General features: G+C 41.1%; 1 protein-coding gene across 3 annotated transcripts in view; it reads right to left on the minus strand.

The window, feature by feature from the left end:
• The window catches only part of AGAP1 (ArfGAP with GTPase domain, ankyrin repeat and PH domain 1), a gene marked incomplete at its 5' end in the record, with an annotated part of 347,082 nt that overhangs the window by 20,517 nt on the left and 299,301 nt on the right, over window positions 1-27,264 (minus strand). For all 3 annotated transcript variants that reach the window (XM_084288890.1, XM_084288889.1, XM_084288888.1), the window contains 3 exons: window positions 17,888-18,110; window positions 24,220-24,310; window positions 26,549-26,703. In XM_084288890.1, the coding sequence (XP_084145016.1) occupies window positions 17,888-18,110; window positions 24,220-24,310; window positions 26,549-26,703 (469 nt within the window). The remainder of the gene's footprint in view (window positions 1-17,887; window positions 18,111-24,219; window positions 24,311-26,548; window positions 26,704-27,264) is intronic.

Below are 27,264 nucleotides of genomic sequence, written 5' to 3' on the forward strand. Positions count from 1 at the left end.
TATCTGCATCTATAACTTCCAGCGATGAGATCAGAAGCCAATTGAATTTGGCACTGATTGAAGCTGTAAATATCCTGTGGTGAAAAATGATAGGTTTGTTCTGAAGGGAAAACTTACTGAAATGGACATCCAGCGGATGCAAAAGGGGAGCAGGGGACATGGGAGGAAAGAGCACTGGAATTAGATTCTTTATTTCAGCTGAGAGCAGATTTCTGTAGTCTTCTGGAGTGGTGGAGGACTCAACATGAAACAGAAAGGAACGTTGAAAAAATCTGCTAGAGCTGCTCTGTGCTTTATCTCTTACAAGAGATTCAGCTAACCTAGAAAGTAGAGCTCTTCTAGATCATTCATCCCCTTGCCTTGTTGCCCATCGTGTGCTTACTGCTGATGGGATTTATTGCTTTTCTCTGGGAGATAACTGCACAGCTCAAGAAAGCTGGTGGAACAATTTTCCTCATAACCAGCCTCAACACTTCTCAAGTTTCATCTGCTATTCCTTGGAGCATGTGCTTGAACTACAAGAACCCATTTTCCACCTCCAAACGTTCATGAACCCCTTCATCCCTGCACAATCATCATCAGTTCAGGAGCCCCTTAGCGTCTCCTCTCGAAGATACTAAAGAGTTTAAATCCTTCTTACAGCCCTTTTCTGGGCTTCCCGTTCATTTTGGAAGGTTTTGACCACAACAAGCAACGATCTCGACCCCATATCAAGCTGACATGATTCTTATCCCACTTCCACTGCTGACACAGCTCTGGCTTAGAGGCAGCTCACAGGTCTCACTGATGCCTGAGACGCACAAACCCAATCACTGAGCCAAGTTTTATTTACAAGCATTGCGAACAATTACCAACCGTACTTTTGGACAGAAATTGCCTATTTCAGAAAATATTTTCTTTTTTTTTTGTGTGTGGTTGTTTAAGCAGTGGAACTGTCACTTGCAATGAGACACGATTGCTGGGTTTGGGCCAGGCTGCATAATTCAAACTACTATTTTCTGCAGAAAAATTAGGCTCTGTCTACACCAGCAAATAAACAGGTGCAACAGGAACAAGACGGGTAGACTGAAGCAGCTGTTGCCATGAACCTTATATATAAATGATCCAGGGGGGTTACCTTTACTTGATCTAGCTTAGTCCTTTGAATTAAATGCTCCTGATGACAGAAGAGGTTCACAGCACCATGGGCTAGATGCTCATGTTCAAAGTAGGGTCTGGAGCACGCTGAGTGCACAGGTAGCTTCCAGTTTGGCTTCTCCAAAGGGAATCTAGTCAGCACACCAAGACCATCCCATGAACCAAACCAACACCTGGGAACTGGGAGCATGTGGATGATTTGCTTTAAAACCCTGATACTACCTGATGCAGATATTGGCACCTACTGTGCAATGCACCTTCCTCACCAAGTCTGCTCCCTTGCAGTGGTATAAAGGCTCCACTACAAAACACATTGCGACTCCTCTATTTGCATGAAAACAAAAGAAATAAAAGTGTAATATTGATTGTAAACGCAGAAATCCTGCTCTACTCTGTCATTTTTTTGACTGATCTGAGAGAGCACAGAACAATCATAAAAAGTCTGAGAAGACCTCTCAAAGTACATTAATAAATAGCACATTCATTGATTGCTGTCAAAGAAAATAGGCACATTCAAATTTACAAGCTACCCTGCCCACATACATGCTCATAAGCTGTCCATTAAATACTGCTTGACAAATTGGTCTCATGATTAACTTGAGACTCAACCAGTTTCCCTGCACAGGAGCCAGGCACTGCATCCAATTCTCCTCCTCACTCCTAAATTCACCTTAGGCTTTGGCGGATTTTTGACCTAGCAGTCCTGCTTTTGGTAGGCAAGTGAGAGCTCTGGTGCTTTATTTAAGTTTCTGGTGCTACAAGAAGCTCTGTTGCTTTAGATATTGCCTCAAATCTGAGGAATACGGCTGTTTTCTTTTCCACTTTACTATTTCTTTGGCTGTGAATGCTATTTTTGCTTTATTCTGAAAGCCTTCTCTATAGATTGGGTCGATTCTTTATGTCCCAGTATAACAGTGAGATGGAAGAATTTTTTCCTTGCACTACTGAAATATCCTTTCTGAAGCTTACCCAGTGACATCATATTCTCCTCTCTTATTCCACACTGTAACATATTTTGGCATTGAATGAGCTGTCTAGCTCCAGAAAAAATGCAAATGGGAAAAGGAATGCAAGTTAAGACATTAAGTATGGACATTGGGCAATTGAAAGGCATATCGTCATTTCTTGAGCCCAAAACTTCATTAGAAGAGTCACTTCCTAGACTCTCCCTTCTCTCATTTCATTCTTGAGTTTCCTTTGCTCATTCTGTGCATCCATAGGTCTAGTATGCTTCTGAGGCAACGCTTCTACAGAAACACAACCCATGGGAGATGAACTGTTTTTTAGGCTATTTCATGTGATGTAAATTTAAATCACATGTTACTCTGTGTTTCATTTAAATAGTAGAAATGCCTGTGGCAGATATATTTTTAGAGGGTCATGTTTGAAAGGCAGACAGAAAGTTGGTCACTCAGCTGTCACTGCTAATCAGCAGGAGCTGGGTGTCCAGCTCTCCTTTGACATGCCTTCCCTCCGAACATCCCAAGACCCCTTGTGAAATCGTGTTATGTCCACACGAAGAAAACTCAAATTTTGGGGGACTTATCTGTAACAGAACTGCACTCAATCATACCAAACAGATACTTTGCATTTAAAAAGGACCTTACACAGCTGAGTTTGCCTTGCCTCCAAATATGTTTCACTGAGTCATCAGCAAACCTGTGTGCCAGCTACGTGCTGCTCTAAGGGTCCTGGTGCTGATCTCTCTGGGATGCCACAGGCAGGTGCTTTACTAAGGTTTCAAAAGGACATGAATTAAAGAGAAAATCCACAACATAATTAAGAAATGCTCCCCCTTGCTTTGTTCCCCTTCCCCATTTTTAAATTCTCCATTGGCTTTAATTAACTTGCCCTAGAGCAATAAACCTAGCAATGAGGTTGGTGAACTCTTAAAAGTAGAAAGCAAGTTGTCTCTACACAGATCCTACCCTGCTCACATTTGGAACTACAAGCTGATATTTCCTTTTTTAAACAAATAAACAAACATGGTTCTTTAATTTGTGAACTAAGCAATATTTTCCAGTTGGACTTCACGGAGAAAAATACACATCCTGCCTGCAAAATTCCAGTGCCAATGGATTTCTGTTTAAGTAAGAAAGTGAACAAAGAAAGATCCAGCCACATTATAATCCAGCATAGGACTTGCAATATACCACAGAAGGACAGGGTTGTCACTTCCAGAAGTGACCGATAAGCTGAATGGCTTCACTGTGCCTAAAAGGGTCCCAGTCTTCAGCTAAAGCATGGGCAGCTCTTAAGGCCACCACGGCTCACTGGCATGTTGCACGTGGTCTGTGTGTCTCCACAACCAGAAAACGGGTCATTTATTGGAGATTTCAGTGCAGATCACAGGCCAGCCCTAGCTAAGGCTGCGGCTCTCCACCCTTCTCATCTCACAAACTACTCGATGACTTGAACAGCAAGGAAAGGCTGCATGCAGTAAACCTGTGATGCAGTTATCCCATGCACAGGCAGAGGTCTGGCATTTCCCAGAGAAATCTGCCTATACATGGATCACTTGCAGAGTGCATGCAGCATGTGCACACCAGCAAATCCCTGTCCTTCTCTCTTTTTTTTTTTTTTTTTTCCTTCCCCTTAATGCAACAGGACAATCCAAGCAATGTCAAGTATCTGTTTGTGACTGGGCTGAGCTGCTGGAGTTGCACAAGGTGGCCAAAGCAGATCTGGCTCAGAGAGGAGCACATGCATGCCATTAGCAAAGGACTAGAGTTGCAAATATTTGCTTCTTTAGTCAAGAAAGAAAAATTCAACTCAGACTGAAGGCTGAAAGTATCCTTCAGTTTTAGCACGCAGTGACACAGTCCTATCCCTTCCACTTGTGGAGGACTCCTACAAGTGCTAATTGAGGCTGTGATTTAATTGTGCATACACCACAGGCTTCCAAGTTCGGCTGGCGTTGCAGTCAAGTGAAAATACAACAAAACTGCCACTTAGAAAATCTGACCTAGATGAAACCAGAAAAATTTAAATCTTTTTGGGGAAAAGAAAAGTTAGCTGGGAGATTTCTAGGCCATGACACAATCATCTGTTCAGCACGAAGACTTTTTGAAGCATATCCCATCCGTACCTTTTGAGGGTTACCAATTATTAGAGATGGCTTCTGCTCACGACTGTACGTCTGCAGGCTTGCACAAAAATGCTTCAGCTACAGGACTTTGCACTGTCTGCACAATCTAGTTAATAGGCACAGTGAGACATTTCATTTCGCTGTAATCCCAATTCTCTAAAGGCTCCAATTTGTCACCTGTGTTCACCTTAACACATTTTAGCCCGCTATTTAATTACTTCAAAGCGAGAGCAATGGTGGTCTTATTTCTTGTGGTCACTCCTCTCTTTCAGGGGTTCACTGCTGCTCCCCCTCCAGCACCCGCACGTCTAAAATCCCGCAGTAAGCACATTGCCTCTGTCAAATGGATATTTTAGAACCGTGGGGAAACTGCATTTGGGCTGATGTGTATATCAAGTTTCAGTCCAGTCAAAAGCCAGCACCATCTTTTCACTGCTGCCCTTTTCATTTAGTTATCTTACTGAAGTCTTATCTCCCCAGTCCCTTGCCATAGGCTACCAGCTTCCTGCAGAGCCAGAAACAAAGCTGAGTCTTAAACAAAGGAAAAAAAAGGAAAAAAATCACAAAAGAGAGAAAGTTGGTCACAGTTACTGTTATGGAGCCCTGCGGGTTCTGTAGCCACGACCAAAGCAAAGGCATGCTGCTGCTTCTGTACCTAGTGTCACCGGCCAGCGCAGCCACCAGTATCACGGCAAGGCACTGCCTTTTGTCAAGTACTGCTCAGCATCGCCACTGCTGGTTTTTGGCATGCTCGTTTCTGCGCTGTACCACCAGCTCAAACAAAGCTATCTGCTGTCCAAACAACCTACGGATGCAGAAATGGCCCAAACCGATGCAGGTGGCTGAATTTACGTAACTTCCAGCCATCGGTAGTGACCACTGCTAAAAGCTTCAGGATTTTGCCCATGCAACAACACGTGCATGCTCCTGGTAGTACCTGTCTGAGTGTTTTACCAGGATAAAGGTAATGTGAGGACCACCTTGTCACACACTCAGCCCAGCCAGTGACAACCTGCCCCATGTATTTACCCACAATTGGTTCGTATGTACAGGTTTCTTTTAACAGGATAAAACTGTTGTGTATGAACTTTAGAAAAAACTTCAACAGTACAAACCAGGAAAAAACTGGCTTTAGAATAACTGCTCTTACAGTAGGTATAGCAACCAATTTCAACTATATGTCTAGTTAATCAACATCATGTTTGGTAAGACCTGAGAGAGACAGAGACAGGACCTGAAGGCAGGAGAAATGAAGAGAACAGATTAAGCACCACGTACACAGAAAAGTTTCAAATAAAATGTTTTACATAAAATCTCTAACTAAACAACTATTCTTTAATATGCTGGGTATTTTCCTTGCCAGCTAAGCAGCTCTGTTGAGTTCCTGATACGCAGACCTGTGTGCTCTGCAGCAGTAAGTGCCCAACTTACAGTACTTTCCTAAGCTGAATGCATCTCAGATTTTGATCGGACCCTGTGGACCTCATAATAGCTGATGTTTGGCATTTGGGATTTTTTTTTCCTCAATTGCTTTTATTTATTTTTTTCATTTTTATTACCAGCTTCAGCCCCAGAAACGTCTGAATGCTGATAGCAACAGCCGTGTTAAATGATTTTCCTTTTGGATATAATTGATTAGATAGCTATTATTAAAGATAGGGAGGGCAAAGATCTGTTTGGCACGGCTGCCCAATGCTTTAAAGAGTAAATTTAATTTTTCAATTGCTTTTGCATTGACGTACTTAGGACAAAACTCTCTGTATTTATTCCTCGGGTATTGCAGAGCAGCAGCTATGTGCATGCACACATACACTGAGCAGTGTAATTCCAGAATAGATGATAAAAATGCATTCAAGTAAGGATAGCTGATGTAAATGTACTCCTCTGCATATGTTGTTGTGAAGTTCAATAACTCCTGTGCTTTTGAACAAGGAATACAAGAACATTTGTGGTTATCACAGTAAATGCTAGCCCCTGAAACGCAGGACCCCATGAGCTTAATGTTAGTGGTGGGACACTTCTGTTAGTGGTGGGATTTTTTGGGGGTGGTGGTGAGGGAGGTAGGTTGTTTTTTTTTAAACTCATTTACACTGCACTTCATCGGATCTATGAGACAACTGAACTCACGCTTGTGTGGCTATGGGGGAAAAGAACAGGAGCATGCACTTCTCGGTGGAGAGAGGGAAAAAGGGAGGGCCTCCTTCAGCACATAACTCATGCTACCCGAGCTTCTTCCTCAGTAAAAGGCACCAGCTGCTACCCTGGGCTTCCAGATCTCTTCAACACCCTAGCCGAAAACAAACTCACCAGGTCTTTGTACTCTGCAGAAGTGTGAACTACGATCTTGGTCTGTGTTCTGGACTAACATCCAGCATTTCCTTATGGAGCTGTCCCTTTGCGAGTTTGCAATGATTTGTGGCTGCAGTTAGATGTAAAACCTAAACTACTAAACCACCAAAGGATTGGAAACATCACCACCACACAGGTTTCCTTTGTCCATCTTTGTTACAGCTAAATTTTCTGTGGCCATTGAACCTCTGTGTTTCTCCTTTCGAAGTGCTTTGAAAGGTATCAGAGAATTTTCTGGTGAAAGACGAATCCACCTTAGCTGGATCCAACATATTTAAAATGGTATTGGCCTTTGGCCATTAGTTTAATGTCAGCTCAGCTGTATTTCCCTGCTGTTTTTTAATACCGTATATCGAATTTTGGTCACTTGAAATTCACGTTGTCATTCCAATTAGCCCCTCCATTTCTCTGTTGTAGGAACACAGTTAAACATTGGTCCATGAAGTTGCTAATATTACACAGCGATGGTTATCTGTCTGCTGGTAAGTTCTGGGTTGACCTGTTCAAGCATGTGATAGCCAAGCAGATACAACCCCATACTTCAGTCTTTAGAATCACAGAGTTGGGACCCTTGTTGGACAGGTCCCAAGTTGGAAGGGACCCACAGGGGTCATCGAGTCCAACTCTGAGTCTTCAAATCTGAAAAACCCTCTAGCTCTGTCAGGTGTTTTGGAGAGAACTGATTCAAAAACAGATATTTAAATCCATATTTAAACAGATATTTAAATCCATATTTAAACTGAAAATTATTTCTGCAGCTAAGATCCTAACAGTTTTGAGACCTTTAAAACATGCTCTCAGCTAACAGTCTGTTTCTGTTCTGGTAAGAGCAAAATGATGTTTTCTGACAGCTATTTATGATTTACAAATAAAGTTTTTCCAATATATCCACCTATTGTCTCACCCACCACGAAATCCTCCTAACTTCAGTCCCGAACTCAAATCCTAAGCTTTCCTGAAGCACAAAGCTAATCAACTTATTTTTTAGGGAATTTCAGCTCAATGTGTTGCTTTTCAGTGTGGCAGCCAAATAGATTAAACAAAGAGCATAACATAAAAGTAGAATCAACAAATTGTCAAGAATCTCAGCAGAATAAAGGTATTCAGCGTTAATCAAACCTCCAAGGTAAAACATTTCAGCCTCTGTCACCCGTCCTCTTGCAGGAATTTCTAGAGGCAGGGCGTCCTTCTCCCACAGAAAGCTCTGATTTGTAAGCTAAATACATTTACACCAGTCGGTTTTTACATCTTCTGGGTGTATTCAGAGTGGATTTCTCATTTTTTTGTCAACACTGGAAATTACCGTCAAAAACAAGAGGTGCATTTTCCACAATTCCTTGGAATGACATTATGGGGAAAACAAACAAACAGAAAACAAACAAACAAACCCCATGCAATGAAAGTCACAGGTATTGTAAGAAAAATGACAAAGCTGATAAAATAATATGGACTGATGCTTTTCCTTTCCTCTATTGCATGAAAGAAAAGCTACTTATTTTCACTTTGAAGGCCCTTCCCTTCTTTTTTTTTTTTTTATTATTTTTGGTTCAGTATTCAAAGCTTGACTGCTGCCTCTGGCCCACCGTTCTGATCTTTGACTAAACTGACCCCACTCCTACAATTTTCTAGCAAACAAATTCATGGTCTCTCCCCAGAAGTGCTCCTTCGCCTATGAGAAACAGCTCCCAGTAAATCCTGAAATTCCCCAGTGATGAGATATCCACAAAGAAACACCGGTTTGATTTAGGGGATGATGAGATGACTGCCCGAGCAATAAAAATAAGAGTCTCTTTGCACACCCCCACTTATCGAACCATTTTACTCCTGCACAGCGAGTTGGGGCAGGGACTCTCTTGGCACACAGCCTTTTGTCAGCGGGGTTACTCACCTCAAGGGTCCCAAATGCTTTGTCAATGCAAACATATCTACTATTGTGCTAACCAAATGACTTGGGACAGTCTAAACTATTGGGAACTGCAATTCTACAGTATTTAGCACTTGGGCTGAGGACATCCCTGCAGCCTCCTGATCTGCCTTTAATAAGGAGGCATATTTCATCAGTCCATCGCTGCCTGAAACCATGGCTAATTCACAAGAGTTTCAGAACAAAATATTTTTGATGCTGGCTGGGCTAAATCTTTACCGTTTGTGAAACCACATTTTCATTTTGGAAGCTACCGCCTCTTCATCAATACAACATTAAAACGACTGGGTCTCAACAGTTTATTTTCATTCAGGTCTTCATTTTTCATATTGTCAAAAGACTCGTAAAATCTGGGCTTGAGGAAGGATCTTAGTATCTTAGCTAGCAGGTTTCAAAACAAGGCTGTAACATATTGCTTTTCCCCTGTCCTCTTCAAAGATATTTTTAAAAGGAAAAACAATAAATGGGGGTAAGGGTAATCTAACATGTGAGACACTTCAGAGAAAATGAGAAAAAGACAAAAAGCAAGGAGAATTTCTTTGGCTTTTTTCTCCAGAAACTCCAGATAACAGCAGTAATCCTTGGGCAGACCATCCAGAAGGTAGTTGGTAAATGGAATTAAAAGGACGTGCCAGAAAAGCAGCGTAACTGCAAATCTCTGCTGAATACATGCCATGCAGGTATGTAACATACCATGTCACTGTATCCACAAAGCATGCATATAATCCACGTGAGGTGTGAACGCAGAAGGCAGTGAGTGTGCCAGCTCTGAATACACCAAATACTCCGATAATGTATTAACAGCAGTACTTATGCTATTCAGATGGTGGCTCTTACACCTCTGCTTTTTAATGAATGCCCTAATGCGCTAGAGAGACAGAAATATCTCTTTTGTAGGTTTCTCTTTCACTGACAATGACGAGAATGATGATTGTAATAATAATTGCAAACTAGGCTTCTGTTTACAAAGTGTTTGAGTTTTTATCAAAGACAGATTTGCACATAAGAAAAGTGCAGTTGAACTAGGGAGCATTTTATCTAAATTGCTCATTAACTTGGACAACTGGGGTTGTTTTTTTGTTGTTGTTGTTGTTTTTATTTTTAATCATTCAGGCATCTCCCACGCTGCTATATAGGCACCAGTGTTTTACTGGATCAGATCCTGGATTACAAGGTCTGCCAAGCAGCTACAAGGACAATAAAATACGTCGTACCACTAACCTTCATCTTTTGAGCATTTCATTTTAGCTTCTGAGGCCTCCAAATGGTGAAATACGAACAGCCACCACCCAAGCTGACATTTCATTTGGCTCAGTTAGTTATTGTTATTATATGCATTTCCTGGAAGCTACTGGTAAGTGACAATTTTTTTTTTTATAAATTTAATTTTAAAACAATTACAATTACTCTGATCTGAAAGCATGCAATCCAACATGTCAGAATCAGTTCATTTCTACAGTAATATGGGGAAAGGTTTTAGTTTACTGGCAGTAGTGAATCAGTCTTTTTATTTATGTGTGTGTGTGTGTGTGTGTTTGAAAATGCAATACTCTTGTACTAATAATTTATACATTTTCCTCATTATCTTTATGAAATATTTACTGTCTAAAATAGAGCTAATATAACTCCAGCTCACTGGGAGATGTGCTATTTAGTGTAGTTCAACCACGAAGACGACCAGGGGTGAGTTACAACTCTCAGGGTTTGTTGGTGGTTTGTGTTTTTTTTTTTTTTTTTTTTTTCCATTCCCGACTCCTTCCCAAAGTCTCCCAGTTAATAGGACTTGCTGAAATATCTTAAGTAAAATCTTAAGTCCCCTAGCAGCTGTTTGGTCGGCAGAAGCACAGCTGTCTAAACTTTATTGGCAGTAAATGTCATTCTTGCACACAAACTGCATGCCTGGAAAACCCAAAGGCACATCTTGGTCCGTTAGTGCTATCACATATGATCACATTCCCTGACGAGATGTGAAAACTGAAATGGAAAACGTCAACAAACTCTGGCCGCGGTGAGGACTGGGGCATGCCCGCTGACAAGCGTGCCACAATGACAGAAATTTACTTTGAGTTGCAATTAGTGGCACTGTCATTTTTGGGCGCTCCTGCCAATTAATTAAGCCTGTCAAATGGAAAAACAGCAGCATTCACATGATAATTTATATAGGGAGAGACTAGCCTAGCAAAGCTGCTTCTGCAGCCAACAAAATTCCCTCCAAGCGCTTAAAAAAAAAAAAAAAAGGAAAAATATAAAGAAGTAGAAAGGGTGGGGGGTGGGGGGGAAGAAAGTTAAACTGTCCTTGTTATAATTGTTAACTCTGATCGCTCAAGTAGAAGACGGGCTGATTAAAACTCCAAACGAGCCCCTAGCTCGCTTAAATCTCAGAGTCCGGAATGATAGAATCAGAGGAGTTTATTCATACCATTAAGCCCCAGAGAACTTAATTGAAAGAAGAGCATAGCCTGGACCTTGACAAGCGGGAGGTCACAGTAATTGCTGCCGGACATATTTAACATTAAGATAATCAGGCCATTAATTACCCTTTGGATCATTAAATCAGCCAGTTGCAAAATGAAATTTCTGCCTCTATTACTCACTTGAGAGACCACAGGGGTGGCTTTTAATTTATCAGTGAGCTTGAGATACAAAGGACCAGGCTTGGGGAGGAAGGAAAGGGGGAGAAGGGGGGGTGCTTCAGCAGAGGCAGGAATATCAATCCGCCATGCTTGGTGATCGTGGCAAATTAACTAGGTAAGATAACCTCAGCTTCTAAAGGCAGAAGCTGGGGGTATGTAAATAGATGAGGGCAGACAGGGAGATCAGAGCCTGCACACCACTTAGCAGGATAATAAAGGAAATCATCCTTGATTATCAGTGCTAATTTGGACACTGCCGGTAGCTTGTTATGCGTGTTCTGAGTAGCATTTAATTAATTCAATTGCTTGTTAATGAGGGAAGTGACATGTGGGGAGCAGATGCCACCCAACTGCAGATGGGTTCTGGTCAGCCCTTCACAATAAAATCTTTTTTTTTTTTTTTTTTAAACCCTTCCCCCACCCCTAAAATGGGCAAGGTGTCAAGCATGGAGGAGCATTCAAAAGGGACAAAACACTGACCTCATCAGGCCAAGAACCGCTACGAAACCAGACCTGACAGTCGTGGATAGAGAGGTACTAATGTTCCCCCGGGCTGCATCTGTAGCGGTGCGTCCTTATGCCACAAACTGGAGACCAACAGGACTGAAACAGCAATCTGATGGCCAGAACGAGCGAGAAATCAAAGAGCCGAAATGGAGAACCTTTGCAAGGCTCAGGACAAGATACGGGGATGTAACGAGGCAGTTTCCCTGTGCTTGCCCTTTATCAAAATTCACTCCGAGTACAAATAATGAAGGAATAATTATTTTTATGAAAAAAAGGAAGCACGGCTTAATTTTTTTTTTCACAGAAGTTGCTCGCCAGCGTAATGGACGTTAGCCTTGAAACGGCAAGCCAGGCTTCAGCGTGGAATTGTGGAAGTCTGCTAAATATAGTCGAGCTGCATAATGTTTTTTCTGACACCATTAAATTCAGTTCATTAGTGAGCGAGGGATCAAACTGGATCTTACATCTTAAGGTGAAAGTCAATTCCCGACACTGCCAGCTCCCAACTCACGACTTTTCAGACGGCGTTAAGAACCTCTCTGTTTTCTTATGACCTTTGTTAACCAGAATAAACACAGTAACTGCTATGCAAACAAACTACCTGTGCAAAATTGCAAAGACACCGTGGCAGGCACTTGCAGTTACTGGAAAGTTGCATCGTCGATCCAGACCACCTCTTAAAAACAGAAGGCTCCAGAATGGGAGGATTATGTACATCTTTGATATTTAATACTCAGCACGTTGTCATCTGAAGTCTTCCCCCTACCCTGTCATCCACAGGAAAGCAAAAAATGTACATTCTCAAGCATATTTGTTTTTGCTAAATTAGCTGTATCAATCAGAATACAAAAACCAGGAGGTAGAGTTCAACATCCAAATCTCAGCTCAGAAACATGCCATATTCACCATGATGTAAACCACAATATTCAAGCTCCATTTAAAGCCTCATCAGAGCTTAAAACTATGCCTGACGTAAAGGGCAGCTAACAGCTGAGCTTCTACGAACTGTTCATCCCTCACTTTTGTAATACATTTTTCATGGAGACGGAAGTTCTTTCTACTTATGCAAGTTCTCAAAAAGACACTGAAATGGTGGAGCCCTTCAACTTCGTGGTTTGCAGAGAGCTAATGCAATTTTTGAGCATCACTTCAGCAGAAGAACAAAAAGCATGGTTGGGATATGGCTCTGGACAGCAAGCTGCCCTTCCTTGCCCTCTTGGCCAACAGCTTCCAGCTGGTGGAGGCAGTCTTGCTGCTGGCATATCCCAGCCCTCCCAGCAAGACTGAGTCAGAGCCCTTGGGAGCTCAGAGAAAGAGCGAGAGGATCAGGGAGGAAACAATCACCTCCTGGAGTGGGAGAGGGATGGTGACAGCTCCTCTCCTTTGGAGAAGGCCAACATCAGCTGAGGAACCCAACGGTGCCAAGCAAGTCTGCAAACCAGAAACAATACGAGCAAGAATAGATACAGGAAAGCAAAGCATATGCGGTGTGTCCAGAAGAAAGTTAAATATCTGGCAGAAAACCTACGTACTGGTGCAAAACACGGTGCAGACACCCGAAGCACTGATCCCTAGAAGCTGGCTTCACAACATCTGCAACATTCCTCCATGGAGCAAACTCTGCCCTGGCCCCACTGCGCCGCTCAGACTAGTCCTGTGTCACACCACTCAAAATCAATGTTTTAAGAGTGTGCTTAAATAGTATCAATAGCAATTACAGGGGAAAATCCTCATTCTCATCCCCAGACCCAGTTAATTGTTGCAACATTGATTTACTCTAATTTGACTTCTCACTCCAAATTAAACCCACATTACTGAAGGAGGGACTGCAGGCAAGCTCTCCCCGCTCTCCCCCTCCCCTCCAAGACAATAAATTTAATATTGAATACACTTGAAAAAATGGCAGTTGTTGCAGGATCCATACTGAAAGATCTTTTTCCTTTTTTTCCTTTTTTTTTTTTTTTCTCTTCCTGCGAGTAATTAAAAGATGCTTTTCTTGACTAATGATCCCCCTGTTTAGAAATGGGAAGTCGATACTCCTTCACCAGCAGTCAGCTTCAATTTGTCACAAGGCTCCCGAAGTTTGAGCGGCGGTTCTCAGGGCTGCTGGTAATTGCTGGAACCAATTACCAGCCTTCTAAAGCTGACCTAATCAGGGGCCCACGGACAACACTCCGAGGCCAGCTGGTCCCCTTTTTCTTCTATATTCACATATTCTCCTGTGCTTGGTTTTTCTGCTGCTTCGCCAACTTTTCTTACTCACCAGGAGCTCATGCTAATTCCTCTTCCCTTGCCGTAACCATGCGAACACCCTCAATCTGAACTTTGGCTCACGCTACTGCTTCACATTATGCTGCTTCCTTGGGGGATCCTATTGCACCTGTGCTCCCATTATCTGCACTGGTTTCCAGTTTAATGCAATCCAAGGTGCTGCTTTTGATCCAGAGGCGCTGAATGACCTAGAGATCTGATTATTTTATAAACCATCTCTCAGACTCAACGAGATCTGGCACAAGTTAACATTAGAGAGCGTACCTGGACAATATCCTTGATGAAAGTAGCAGGAGCAAGGACTTCTGCTACAAAGCTTTCAGGCTTTGAGTTCCTAAACTCCAATCTGAGAGCCTTTCTGACCTTCAGAATATGCTTTCAGGTTTGTCTTTCCCATGACTTTCTCAGAGAAAGAGTTTTAAGTGAATTTGAGTGCACTGGGAAAGGCCAGCAGTATGGTATGTGCGATGCGGTTTGATTATTAGTTTAACTTATTTTTGAGGGTACAAAATAAAAAATGTAAGCTGTACTCCAAGGCTGGCATAGCTCAATTTTTATAACTGTCGGTGACATTTTCCTGGGTAAGACTCCTTATTTATGCTGTGGCCTATAGTCAGCCGTTTGGCAGTCCTGCCTGCAAAACATCAACCCCTCCTTCACCCTTCCCTCTGCTCAACAGAAATACACTGCAATGATTCAGTGCCAAATTCTCACAAGCTGAAGGGACTGCTTTTGAAGCCACGCATATGTCAAGGTTTTCAGATTCCTCTTAGTCCAACATGTGAATGCTCCTTGAGCTTCCCAGTCCAACAGCCTGAGTACTTGTGGAGCACTCAATAGTCCTTCTCTGCCCTTGATAGCCCGTGGGTTTCCATTGATGGCTTCATCTCCAAGAGAAAGACACAACACAAAATGGTGAAACCCTCAGTTACCTGATTCCCACTACACGTCTATTAACAGAGGGTCCATCATTGTGCTGACAACTTTTGGCTTTGCTATCGTGTATCAGTTGTCATCATCAACTTATTACACAGAAGCATGTGAAAACTGTATTTGTCTAAGGTCTTTCACTGAGGCTTTGCGCTAAAGCCTTTGAAATTATATGAAATTACTTCTCTCTTTAGTCTGATGGGGTTTTGGCTCTGGGCTGCCTGTGCCAGGGCTGCGGCACCCGCCCAGCCCAGCAGTGCTGCCTGGTGCTCAGAGGGAGCCTCCTGGGCTCCAGGCTGTGCCCAGGGCCTCTGGGCCAGGCCCTGGGCCTGCTGGCCGCACTGTGCCTAAGGCAGCCCCGGTGCCGCCAGCCCTCTTGGTGCCCAGGGCACGCTGCTGGCCCGTGCTCAGCGCGGTGCCCACCAGGCCCCCAGGGCCCTTCCTGCAGAGCTGCTTCCCAGCTGGGTGCCCCAGCGTGTCCCGGGGCCTGGGGCTGCTCCTCCCCGGGGGCAGCACTCTGCACCTCTCCTGCCTGGGATCCCCCAGGCTCCTGCCAGCCCAGCTCTGTCCCTGTCCCTGTCCCTCGGGGTGGCCGCATGGCCCTCTGCTCGCTCCTCCTGGATGGGGGCCCACTGGACTTCATCCAGTAGTGACCCCTGAGGTATTTCCTTGCCTTCTCCTCCACTTTTTTTTTGTTTAACCCCACTTCAGGTCTATTATAGCTGCTTCTGATAGGATTCCTCATGCAAAACTCAGAACAACAGAGAGAAAACTAAATACACAACTTATATCTAGAGATGCTCGGATTTATTTCTTGCCATAGCTAGGACAGAAGGATCATGAGGCTAATGGAGACCAAAGTAAAGCACAAAAGGAAGCAGACACTTTGAAAAGGCAGAATTTTCATATATTCACGTGAAAAATACTACTTAAATCCTGTTCCAAACAGCAGAAATAAATGGGGGTAGCAAAGCAAGATTAGAATTGCTTTGTGGGCAAAATTTCAAATAATCTTACTTCTATTTTTTTTCTACCAGCTTTTCTATCATACTTGATCTCATAACTGGAAATGCATATTTACAAAACTAATCTTTATTCCCTTTGTCCTAAAATGCTATAGCCCAAGAAAAAAAAAAAAAAAGATGTCACTGACAAACAGCCAACCACAAATATGGTGTACAGAAACAAAGATGAATTAAAATAAACAGCATGAGATAGAAAAAAGTTGACTTTATATATGTAAGCCTCACTTCCAAACACACACACACAAAAAAAAAAAACCAAGTTTTTTAATTTAAATGGATGCCTTTCTTTTAATCTTCATCACATGCATTTCAGATTTATCATGACAACATCCTAAATTTATTATATAAATTCTAAAATCATGTTTTAAAAAAATCCGATTTAGTATATGCCTTTCATTTTAAATATTTAGAGTTGAGGTATCTTTCTGTTCACCTCAACAGTAAGGAGCAACATATATTTGTTAGATGCAAGAATACAAGATTTCTGGATTAAGCACAAAGTAATACTAATGACTGAAAGACAACAAGAAGTTGATTTCAAACTAACCGATGAAATCATTATATTAGCTGTATAATAATATACACATACACAGCTGACATACAGTTTATGTATTAACAAAATCTCTGTGCAGGTCTCCCTGAACACATTTATATGCACAGGAATTCACCCAAGTAGCCTGATTAATGTACTTTGCTTCATTCTCGAAGATGAACCAAAGGTGGCACCACAAATTCATTTTTCAGTGCTAACGAAATAATGCAATAAGAAACAGTTGACTTTATTACAGACAACAGTACAAACCTACTCCTGTACTGTAGGAGGTGTCCCTGGTATATACTCCCACGTTATAATTTCACTTCATCTGATATTGGAAAAAGCAGAATCCAGAAATATACATAAACAAAACGAGACCACAATTACCTCTGTTTGATTTCTCTTATATACACGAGGCTAACGCTGAGAGCTAAACCTTTGTCATTCCATTTGCTTCCTGGGGACTGAACACTGCTCAGATGCAGGCTGCCCCCCCGGGGCTCACACTAAGACAATTATAACACACTTCCAAAGATAACTTAAAAGATTGGCCCAGCTGGGCAAGATGGTCCAGAAGGTCTTCCACCTGTGTGAACCCCACTGTGCTGAAACCCAGTCTGCCAGAGGTCACTTCGGATCCCCCAAGACAACATATTAGTTAGAACTATTAACACCTACCTCCACTAAAATCCAGTAAGTATTTTCAAAAAATCTTCCTCCTTTGACAGTGATCAGACAACTTAAGCATAAAAACCTTCAGTTTTCAGTAGGACAATGTATCACAGGAAAGATTTTCACTATACTGAGCTATGACTGGTAGGTAAAATACTGCTCTCATAGGAAACACACACTCCCCCACCAACTTATGGCATCATATATATCTGACATAAAGAAAGCAAGCAAGTCCATACTGAGCAGGGCTTTCAGCACAGCTGTGATGCAAACCCAAAGACCTGATAGCCAGGGACAAATTACACAGCAGTGTCCTGGGTGAGCTTGGTCTACTGAAGGCAGATCATTAATCATAAACTGATAGTCCAAGAGCCAGGAACTTTGTGGCTTAATGAAACAAAGAAACTTATTACAGTGTAATTTAGATTGAGGTATAACCAGGTGGGAGGTTTCAATCTCCCGCTGTTTTGTCGGTCAGTCAATTGAACAAAAAATCATAGAGCTGCTGAGGAAACCTCCACGAGCATGAGAACATAACAGGGTCACTTTGCTTTTGACACACACCTCATTTGACATATGTTCTTCCTGGGCATGCAGTGAAGATATACACCTTCTGATTTTTACAAGGGGTACTTGAAGGTAGAATTTTAAAAGACTATGTTGTAAAATGTTGTAATGCCCTACCACCTCTGACTGAAATGCCAAAATGAGGAATTATGTGCTCAGCCTTATAGTTTACAGTCTTTGCCATGTGCAGTAAGTATCACATGCTACCTGACAGTGCATGCCAGTGTCAGATGGAGTGAGAAAGCATACCTTGTGGAGTCTGACGAAGGTTTCATATGGCCTTGGCTGTTCTCCTCCCAGACGCTGTTTGCCAACTCGTTCCCAATAGAAGACATCACCTTGATGAGCTCTATAGGCCAGTCATCCAGGTCAAGAGAGCGGACCCGGGAGAGGTGTGTGCCAAGGTTTCGGTGTATACCTGAGCATTCAATGCATATGAGGGCTCCCAGATTCAAGCTGGCCCAGTCAGGGTCTACAGGAAAAAGGAGAAAAGCCATTAGAATAACAAAACACCTAACAAAACCTTCTAGTTAATGTTTGTGGAAAAAGATTTTGCCTCCAAAAACAATGGGGAAAAAAAAATCAGGTGTTCTGTTCACAAGCACAGTGAGGAGGTCTGGCAGAAGGGTCAATTTTGCCTTCTTAAGACCCCAGCCATTTTGAGAAACCCTAAGGGTGTGTGTGTGTCACGAAAGATTGTGTTGTTCCAGCTGCAGTCAAAAGTAAAGGGTGAATTAGAAAGAAAAGAAGAAACAAGGAAAATATAAACTGAGTAGCAGGCAGCTTATGAAGAAGTAGTAGAAAAAGTCCCTCCTTGGGAATCTAGAGCCACTCGTAGCCAATTACAAGAGAAAAAGAAAAAAAAAAGAGTAGATACAATGTCGCTGTTGCTAACTATATCAACTCCCTTAATAACCATCTATATCATCACCTACATATGGCTTTTACATCTAACACACTATGGGGTATGTTTTCATCTCTAAGATCAGGGAGATAAGTACTAAGATGAAAATGTGATACTTTGAACAGTGCCAGTTTTAGTGTACTAGCCAGAAGGATTCCACAGACAAAAAAATAACCCCACAAATGATAAGGCAGTGACAAACCTGACAAAAGCCGGGAAATTCAAAGTCATTTCCCAAGATGGTTCACTTTTTGTCACTGTCCTGTGTTATTTAAATCTAGATTTGTATGAATATCCCTCTTCAACAAACATTCATTTCAACAAATGCAATGAAAGACTTATGGGAGGAATTTTTGGTGGCTTTTTTCCCACCTGCTGTCACATCTTTTCTTCTCTCCTTACCCTAGGCCTCCCAAAGAACAAGTAGGCTATCACAAATGCCAAGCAGGAAAGTCATGATTAATTGAGAAGGCAGGCAATTTTTATTCAAATCTAAACAAAATTTAGAGCTGACTGGAAAATAATTTCTTTCTGTTATTGCAAATATCATCAAAGGCCTCATTTCTATTTTGTGTAACCCAAAATTGAAAAAGTTATTTTTGGCAGCCAAAATAAGTGGAAAGAAAATATTTCCTAGTTATTTGCCGTGTCACTTTTGGTCAAAAATATTAAATGAAAGCAGATACTTCTAATGGCAAAATTCAACATTTCATTGAAAAGACTGATTGACATTTTTCTGTCAGTCCTTAGAAATAATAAAGAACAAGAAAGCTCTCCCATCTTATTTCACTTAAGCAGAAAAACAGATCTTTTGTTTAAAAAGTTTCAGCTATACTAAGTCTTACTCTAGAAACAGACAGCAGGTGTTTCAGATCTCCAAAACTACAGAAGACAAAACACCTGCCATGCTTTAAAAGTCCTTAGTAAGACAAGCATGAAACACTCCTTTCTTGCATATTTCTCCAGGTCACCTCCACGAGTTACTTTTGGTGTCTTGCCAGTGGGGGAACTCAAGTAGTGTATTTGAAATACACTAAAACCCCTGAAACACTAATTTGTCTGTAAAAGCTTAAACAGAGCAGGTATCCATTTACAATTTACAAACTGTGACTTGGAATGAAATCTCTGCCCCTAACCTGCAAAGGGCAGGGTTATCTTCACAGACATAAAAAGTGTCATGAATTCAAAGAAGTACTAACTCAGAACGAAGCAAGAGAAAAATTACTGATTAATATTTTTATAATTATTCCAACAGAAGCGATGCTAAGGACCTGATCCCCACACCCTCCAGAAATACATCTATGCATTTTAAGTACATCTGGCGTATCTTCTACTAAATACATTTCTAAAATATTTGTCTACTTCCAAATAACAGCACTAGTTAGATTGAATTAGTCCAACAAACAGATAACCAAGAAGTTATGAAGTAACCAAGAAAATTTGTCAGGATATTATTTTAAATTTCAACAATCTGACAACACACAATTGAGTAAGAAGGTGGCAAACCAGGAAAGTAAAGTACTGAATTCATTACAGACATTCAGTTAAAAAACAGACTTTTTGATTTTGGTCACAACAGGACAATGCAAAGCATGGCAGAGCTCTAATAAGCAGCTTGGACAAGCAGCATTGGTCTTTGGTATCTGGAGAAAAAATGATATGACGACACTGATGACTTCTGTTTCAATTTGTGTGCACATGAAAAATTGTTCTCAGAAGGGTATAAGCTAGATTATGAGTCACTACTGACCAATTAATATGGCGAGCTATTGTAAATTGGCATTCTTGATCTCATAAAATATATATATATATTTATTTTTAATCTAATTCTTGGAAATTTTAAGCTGTAAACAATCTACTGTTTCTTTTTTTTTTTTTAATTTTAAAATTTTTTATTAAAAAAAAAAAAAAAGAAGAGGAAGATAAAAGAATTAGCTTACTTTTCTTGCTGATACCAACAGTAATTTTGAATTCGAGGATGCTTAGAGTACACATGGCAGGCACTTCTTCAGTATGCATACACCCAAATTTGATGGTAGAAGGAAAACGCCCATTCTGTGCAGCTGGAGGTACTATAAAGCTAGTTTCTGTCTTTGTTACTTATAATTTGTCAATCAAAATACAAGCATTTTTATACCACTGAATATTCCCAGATTTAAATTTTCAGCTGTCCATATTCTTAAAGATGTTCAGTTTTCTCCTTCTCTAAAAAACTTCTTCCCCACTTTGACTTGCACCTCAATCAAATTGGTCATGTGAAAGCCAAAGCTCTTAACACAGCTATTTTAGAAAAATAACCTCTTCACACCATCTCCTTCATCCCTTTGGACATGGGGTGGCTGATGAAAGACTTGCACATGCTAAACTCATCCGGATTCAGCATGGCAAAGATAGTGCTGGGCTGAACAGAGGAAATCTCTGAAGAAAGGAACAGAAGAGCAAGGAAACTAAGGAGCAGCAGCAGCTGGTGAAGGCATCTTGCAGGGTTGTAGCAAGAGAGGGAAAAATTCGTATCTTTTAATTTCCTTGAGAATTTTCTTCTATTCTACCTATAGAAAATTGTATCTTGTGATGGGTTTGATAGGCTTGACAATGACGCTGAAGTTATTATGTCAGTGTTTGGCTCTCAAATCCAAAATACACCATGGTAGAGTCTAGACACTAAACTCTGTTGGACTGGGAAACACATAATGAGAGTCTCTTTGTTTTTTTTCTGCAACAGAAAAGATCTAATATTCCATATACCTTACAAGAGTGAAATATTTCTCTTCCAATATGCTCTTTAAGCATTACAACTGGAAGAGCAAAAAGCATCTGGAGGCAGAAATTTAGCTTCGTTTGCCTAAGCAATCTGATCATCTTCAGTGCCTTCTCCACCTGGAACTGGGCCTCTCGCTGCTCGCAAGGCCCCCGGGAAAAGGGAAGGTTTGTCTCCTTGTGAAACCAGCATGAAGTCCTCTTGGGCTAAAAATTCAGTACCTGAAGGCCTCCGTGCCTCAGTGTCACCTCTGTTCTCCTGGGATGGAAAGTTAATAAGGAGTTAGCAGTCTGAGACTGCTAAAGGGGCAGAGGGCTGAAGCACTCAAGGGCTCCTGGTACTACTGCTGCTGGTTAACATACAACAAAGCAGAAATTCCCCAGTGAAACAAAGTGCTGTAATGAAGTGCTAAAAAGCCAAAGCGTTCTAGAAAGAGGAAGAATGAGACTTCTGAAGTGGAAGATTGATGGCCCTTGAATGGAAGTGAGGGACAGCAACATCTCATATTCCTTTGCTCCCAAACATCTGGCTTTGTGAAGATGCAAACTATGCAAGCCTTCCACAAGGGCCCTGGTGTTTGTGATGCAAAATGCTCCGGGGTAAGGGCTTGCCCAGGCAAGAGAGAAAGGGAGTGAAGGGAATAAAGCAAGGCCTGGCATAAAAAGCAGCAGGCTGAGGTTCACACAGTGTGTGTGCATGTTTACGTTTTAAGATACATTGCTTAGGAACTAACGCAGGTTTTTCAAAGGAAATAGAGGACTTAAAATTAGGAAGGGCAAATGACAAGAAGAGACAAGGAAGGTTTAAATAATCTCCGAGAACACAAACAATTCAGTGAGGTTCCAGCTGAGGTTCCAAAATTGCCCCCTACTCCCCAAGACATATAACCAAGTGTTGACAGCTGCCAAAAAGGGTGGTCCCATCCTGCCCTCTCCCTGCAACATATTCTTGGCACAGCCCCTGCTGGCACCGTGCACGTGTGGCCAGCTTGACCCAAGAAGCAATCTGGATGAAAAACAACCTGGCTGAAAGGAAAAGGACAAAAAAAAAAAAAAAAAAAAAAAAAAAAGGCTTTTTTTGCACAATCATGTTCTGATTAAACATCTAGCTGAGCTGCATAAATACTGGGGTACAAGACTAGGAGAGAAACATACCTCGGGGACAGTGTGCACTCTGGGTAGAGCTTAAAGAACACGGGTGGGTGTGGGAACCTGTTTGCCATAAAGGAATTACACTTTTCCACTCTATTTGGGTGACCGGTTAGCAGGGTCTAGGAAAATGCCACCCACAGCTGTACAGATAGACTGGAGAAGACTTCAGAGAAGCTAAAGGTCACTTGAAAACCCCATCCTTCTCATATGCAGCACTGCATCTTATATGAATACTGCTACAACTATACTAAAGCCTTGGAATAAATCTGAACGACTACCAGGTTAATATGAAAGAACATGAGTAAATGAGTCACTTTCATCTGTGTGTGCTAAAATATCAGCCAAACTAACATTTTTCCATGGTTATGGACACTCTGGTTTACTAGCCCATGGAATGTAAAGACCTTAATTCATCAAGGTTGATATTTTTTTCTGTCTGTCTGTGAAAGGTCCATGATATTTATACTGGAGATCTCCTACAAGCAGGTCATCGAGCTGTTTGGACAGGATCTGAATCCTGGTGCTCAAAGCCTAGTCCAGTCAAGGCTCATATCCCTGCATGCTGAGGACAGAGCACCTACCTGCCTTTGTTCTCGATCCATTGCCTATGGACAGAATACGAATATCTGACATCTAATATCTTTCAAAAGAATCAATTAAAATCAATCTGAGTGTGAAGAACATTTTGATGGCATGGACTGGAAAAAACTCGTCATTTTAAATGCCTGTTAATGTGCTAACCACCTTCTCTTCAAACCTTTTGAGGATGAGGCAGGCTTGCTTGGTGGATGACCGAATCAGCTGAATTGTTAACTATGCAGACAGCAAATTAATCATGCAAAAGCACTTACACTTTTGTATGAATGTTCATTTTAAATTTAGCTGGAAAGTTTAAATGGCTTAGACAAATAGTCAGAATCCTAAACAGTAAGTCTTAAAAAAAAGTATCCAAAGAAAAATAAATGAATATTTTTCCATTTTAAGCACATGTAAAATCACAAGAAAAAAGTTCTGACTTCCAAACATCAAAGAAATAAAAATGCGCAAGTTCTCAATCCTTCAGCTTCTACAGCTAATTGATTTAGAGCAAGAGTACTTCCTTTTTATGGCTTTGTTACAAACCTCTGGAACTAAAGAGCAACAGAATAATGACCTCAGCTGGGGTTAGTGAGGTGACGAGCAGCTCAAAGTATTCTTGAGAACACTTTTCTGAACATTAGGTATATGTTTAAAAATAAAAAAGGGAAAGAAACATAAAGGGGAAAAAATTCCCAAATCAGTTTTCTAGTATCCAGACATAACGAGCAATGACTTCGTTTCTTCTGACAAGTAACCCTAAAAAAAAAAAACAAACCCAAAACCCACAAATTAAGCTTTACCTCTCTGAAAATATTACCACAGTACATATGCCCTTCTCCACCCAAAGTAGGAAGAAAATGGAAGTAACTGATCAAAGAGCAAAGTCCTTTTTCCCTTTCTTCAAAGGAAAGTGAAAAAATGTTCACATTTGAAGAGACAACTACAACAACAAGGGGGAAAAATTAGGACTCATCTGACATGGCATATATTAAGTATAAATTAACATAAATTAAGCTTGATTAAGCAAACTCCATAATGAAGAAGAAACGTGCAAACAACATATGGAATATAATACCAAAAAAGACAAAGCCTGCAGTGGGTGTACACCCAAGTCTCGGCCAAGGAGATGAGTGAGGTCAGTTTCTGCAAGCAAGCACCCCGTGCTGCCTTCAGCAATGGCTGTACTTACTCTGTGCTTCACAGTCCACGCAGTGGGAATTGCCTCTGATGTTCCTTATTGACTGAAGGGCCATGGCCTCACTCTGACTCGTCATACGGGACTGCGTAGGTTTGAAGAAACACGTATGCAACAAACAAGAGCCCAATAAAAAGGGTTAGATAAAAATCGTCAGCAAAGGCAACAAAACAAAGCTTAGATCAAGTTTCAACAAATAAGCTGAAAGATCCTGAAGCCTTTGGATTGCCTCTCAAGAAATAGCAACCTCAATAGCGTCTCCAAGCACCACAAGACCATGCCTGCCAAGCAGAAATTCCCTCTCTCCTCCTCTAATTTTGTCAGCTTGGGATTTCTCCCAGAGCTGTCCCCACCCTGCACAGGAACTCCCAGCACTCTGGGGACTCTTGCCTGGAATCTAACTGGTGGGGAGCAAGCACAGAGGAAAACTGAGCTTCAGGATGAGCCCTGCTATTCACAAGAAAGGTACTCACAGCGTAGATTTACTTCTTCAGATAAATTAGATAAGAATATTATTGTATCAAATCAATTTCTTTTATTGATGTTTTTGCTTTTGCTAATGAAGACTAAGGGATGGCTTGCGAAAGAAACCGAAACCCTTTTATTGTCAAAAGGTCAGATTTAATCAGATGGCTCCCATTTAGATTCTCTCCATGATGACCGGCCGATGACCCGGAGTGTCTGTCACCACGTAGAAGTAGTTCAGCTCTATCCAACTAAACCTTCTTGTGGGTTATCTGAGAATAAAATTGTTAGCTGTACCAAATTATAGGCTCTCTGAAATTAATTTTCAAATGAAAGTCAATCTTTTTTGAAATAATTTAAGCAGGATTAGGACCAGGTCTTACATATGGGCATGTGGAGATATGTCTTCCCAGTCTGTCAATGGGAGGCTTACTAAACCTGTCCAATTAGCTGTGCTTATGGTGTTCTGGTTAGTTCTTCTGTTGTGAGACCTTGGAAATACTTTACAGAACAATCTATTGGAGCATTGTAGCAGGTTGAATATATAACCAAAAAAGCTCTCTGAACAAGCAAAATCTTATCAATGGATTCTCCTTTTCAAAAGAATACATGTATTTAATATACACAAAGGACAATCTTCTCTGTAGGTATCACACAGTAAATGTTAACAGCCACTCTTTGCCCTCTTTTCTATTAGGGCTCTTTTAACGTGGGTGTTAGTATACTCATTTCCTCTGCTATGCTCTCTTAACATACACATTAAAATGTGCAAATCTATGAAAGTCAGACACAAAACCAAATAGGCAGTAATTTTTCTCCCTCTCAGAAATATATATTAGAAATAAACATTTTTTTTTTTAACCAAATAGGAAGTAAATTATGTTACAGTGATGATAATTACTGATGTCTGATCTGTTCTGGTAGGTTGGGGTAATGAAAGCAGGCATTCCTTTCAAAATTTGAGTCTCCTTCTCGCAATATGAAATCATTAAAGACATCTCTCACATGGATAAGGTTAAGGGGTCTACAGGTCTGAACAATTACTCCCCATTTCTCTCTCTCCCTTACCACTCAACACCTTGCTCTCTAGTTGTGAACTGTTTGCAGTCACAAAGACTCAGGAATCACAGGTTCTCCTGCCCCTCCAACAATGAGCAACGGCTCAAGTACTCTCAGATTTTAAACGTGTATTTTAATAGGAAAGAAGAACAAATTACTTCTGTCGTAATGTGAAAGCATGGCAAATTAGAAAGACAGCTCCTTTTAGGAAAAGGCAATAGCTTATCTTTGATTTCTGTGATTTGTATCACTTTATCACTGCGGAGCCCTGTGCCTGAACACCACTGCACATTTATGGCTAGGCCAACCAGAATGCTTAACTAAACTTTGCCATGCAGGAGCAAAATAAATGTTAATTGAGATTTGGCAAGTCAATAAGCTGGGTTTTGGGTCTGTCTCCACTCTTCACCAAGACAGGCTCTTCTTAAAGAACTTTCTGCAGCCCTTCCCTAACTTGAAACAAACCTGAGTCTACAGTAATGAATCCACAATATAACTTCTCAGTAGGGACCTTGCTCCAAGTTTCAGTCAAATTTTAAGAGCAATTCAAATGATCCAAATATAATCTAGTAGCTCTATTTACTCAATTGCTCTCAAAAATAAACTGTGAAATGAGCTACAGTACCAGTTATCTTGAAATATCTGAGAAACGTATGCAGCTCTAACACGATTGTGCCCTGTGCCTAGCACATGCATGTCTCTAGGAGGACAAGTTTTAAAACTCAGGGTTCTTGATTTTGCTTTCTTTTTAATCATCAACCACCAAAACTTATTTTCAGTATTACTCCGTGTACCATACCTTGTTCTTGCTGCTTTCGCATGACTGTAAACTGGCCAAGATCTGACTCTCTATGGCTTGTACCCATGCATCTCTTTCTTCGTATGTGGTAGCTTCGAAGTGCCATGTCTGGCCAGTGAGAGAGACAATGATAAACTCGAAGTTTTCTTCTTGTTCTGAAAAAAACATGTAATAGGAAGAAAAGTTTAAGGATCTCGATAGATAGGCCTAAGCAATCCTGTTTGATGAGAATTTCTGCAATGTAACAAGGAATTGCAGGTCTGAACGTCTGAAATTCAAGGCTAAGTAAATCCAACTACCCTGAAGCTGCACAATGCATCCCAAAACAACTTGCAGATGCAAATTTTTTCTCTCTAAATGCTATGTAGATAAAGTACTTTTTTATGCATAAATATTCAGTTCCTCTGTGTGTTTGAGTATTTAGTGTTGAGTCTATCCATTTCTCTAACACGAAGTGGCCAACAAATATTATTTAGACTTTAACTTGAGGTGCTAAGAGCTACATGTGTCACAAAATAACTAAAAAAAAATGGACAGACTATAAAGAGGTGACAACACAAAGTTTGTCAATTCTTCCTTCAATCACACGTGTACATGCACAGATATGTTAAAAAAATATATGTGCTTTTCTGGTCTACAGCACAAATACACCGGATTATACAGGATTAAAATCAGTTCAGCTTATTCAACATTCACATTTGACATGGAAGATGATA

This window comes from Netta rufina, assembly GCF_964035555.1.
Source record: "Netta rufina genome assembly, chromosome: 6".
Lineage (NCBI taxonomy): Eukaryota > Metazoa > Chordata > Aves > Anseriformes > Anatidae > Netta > Netta rufina.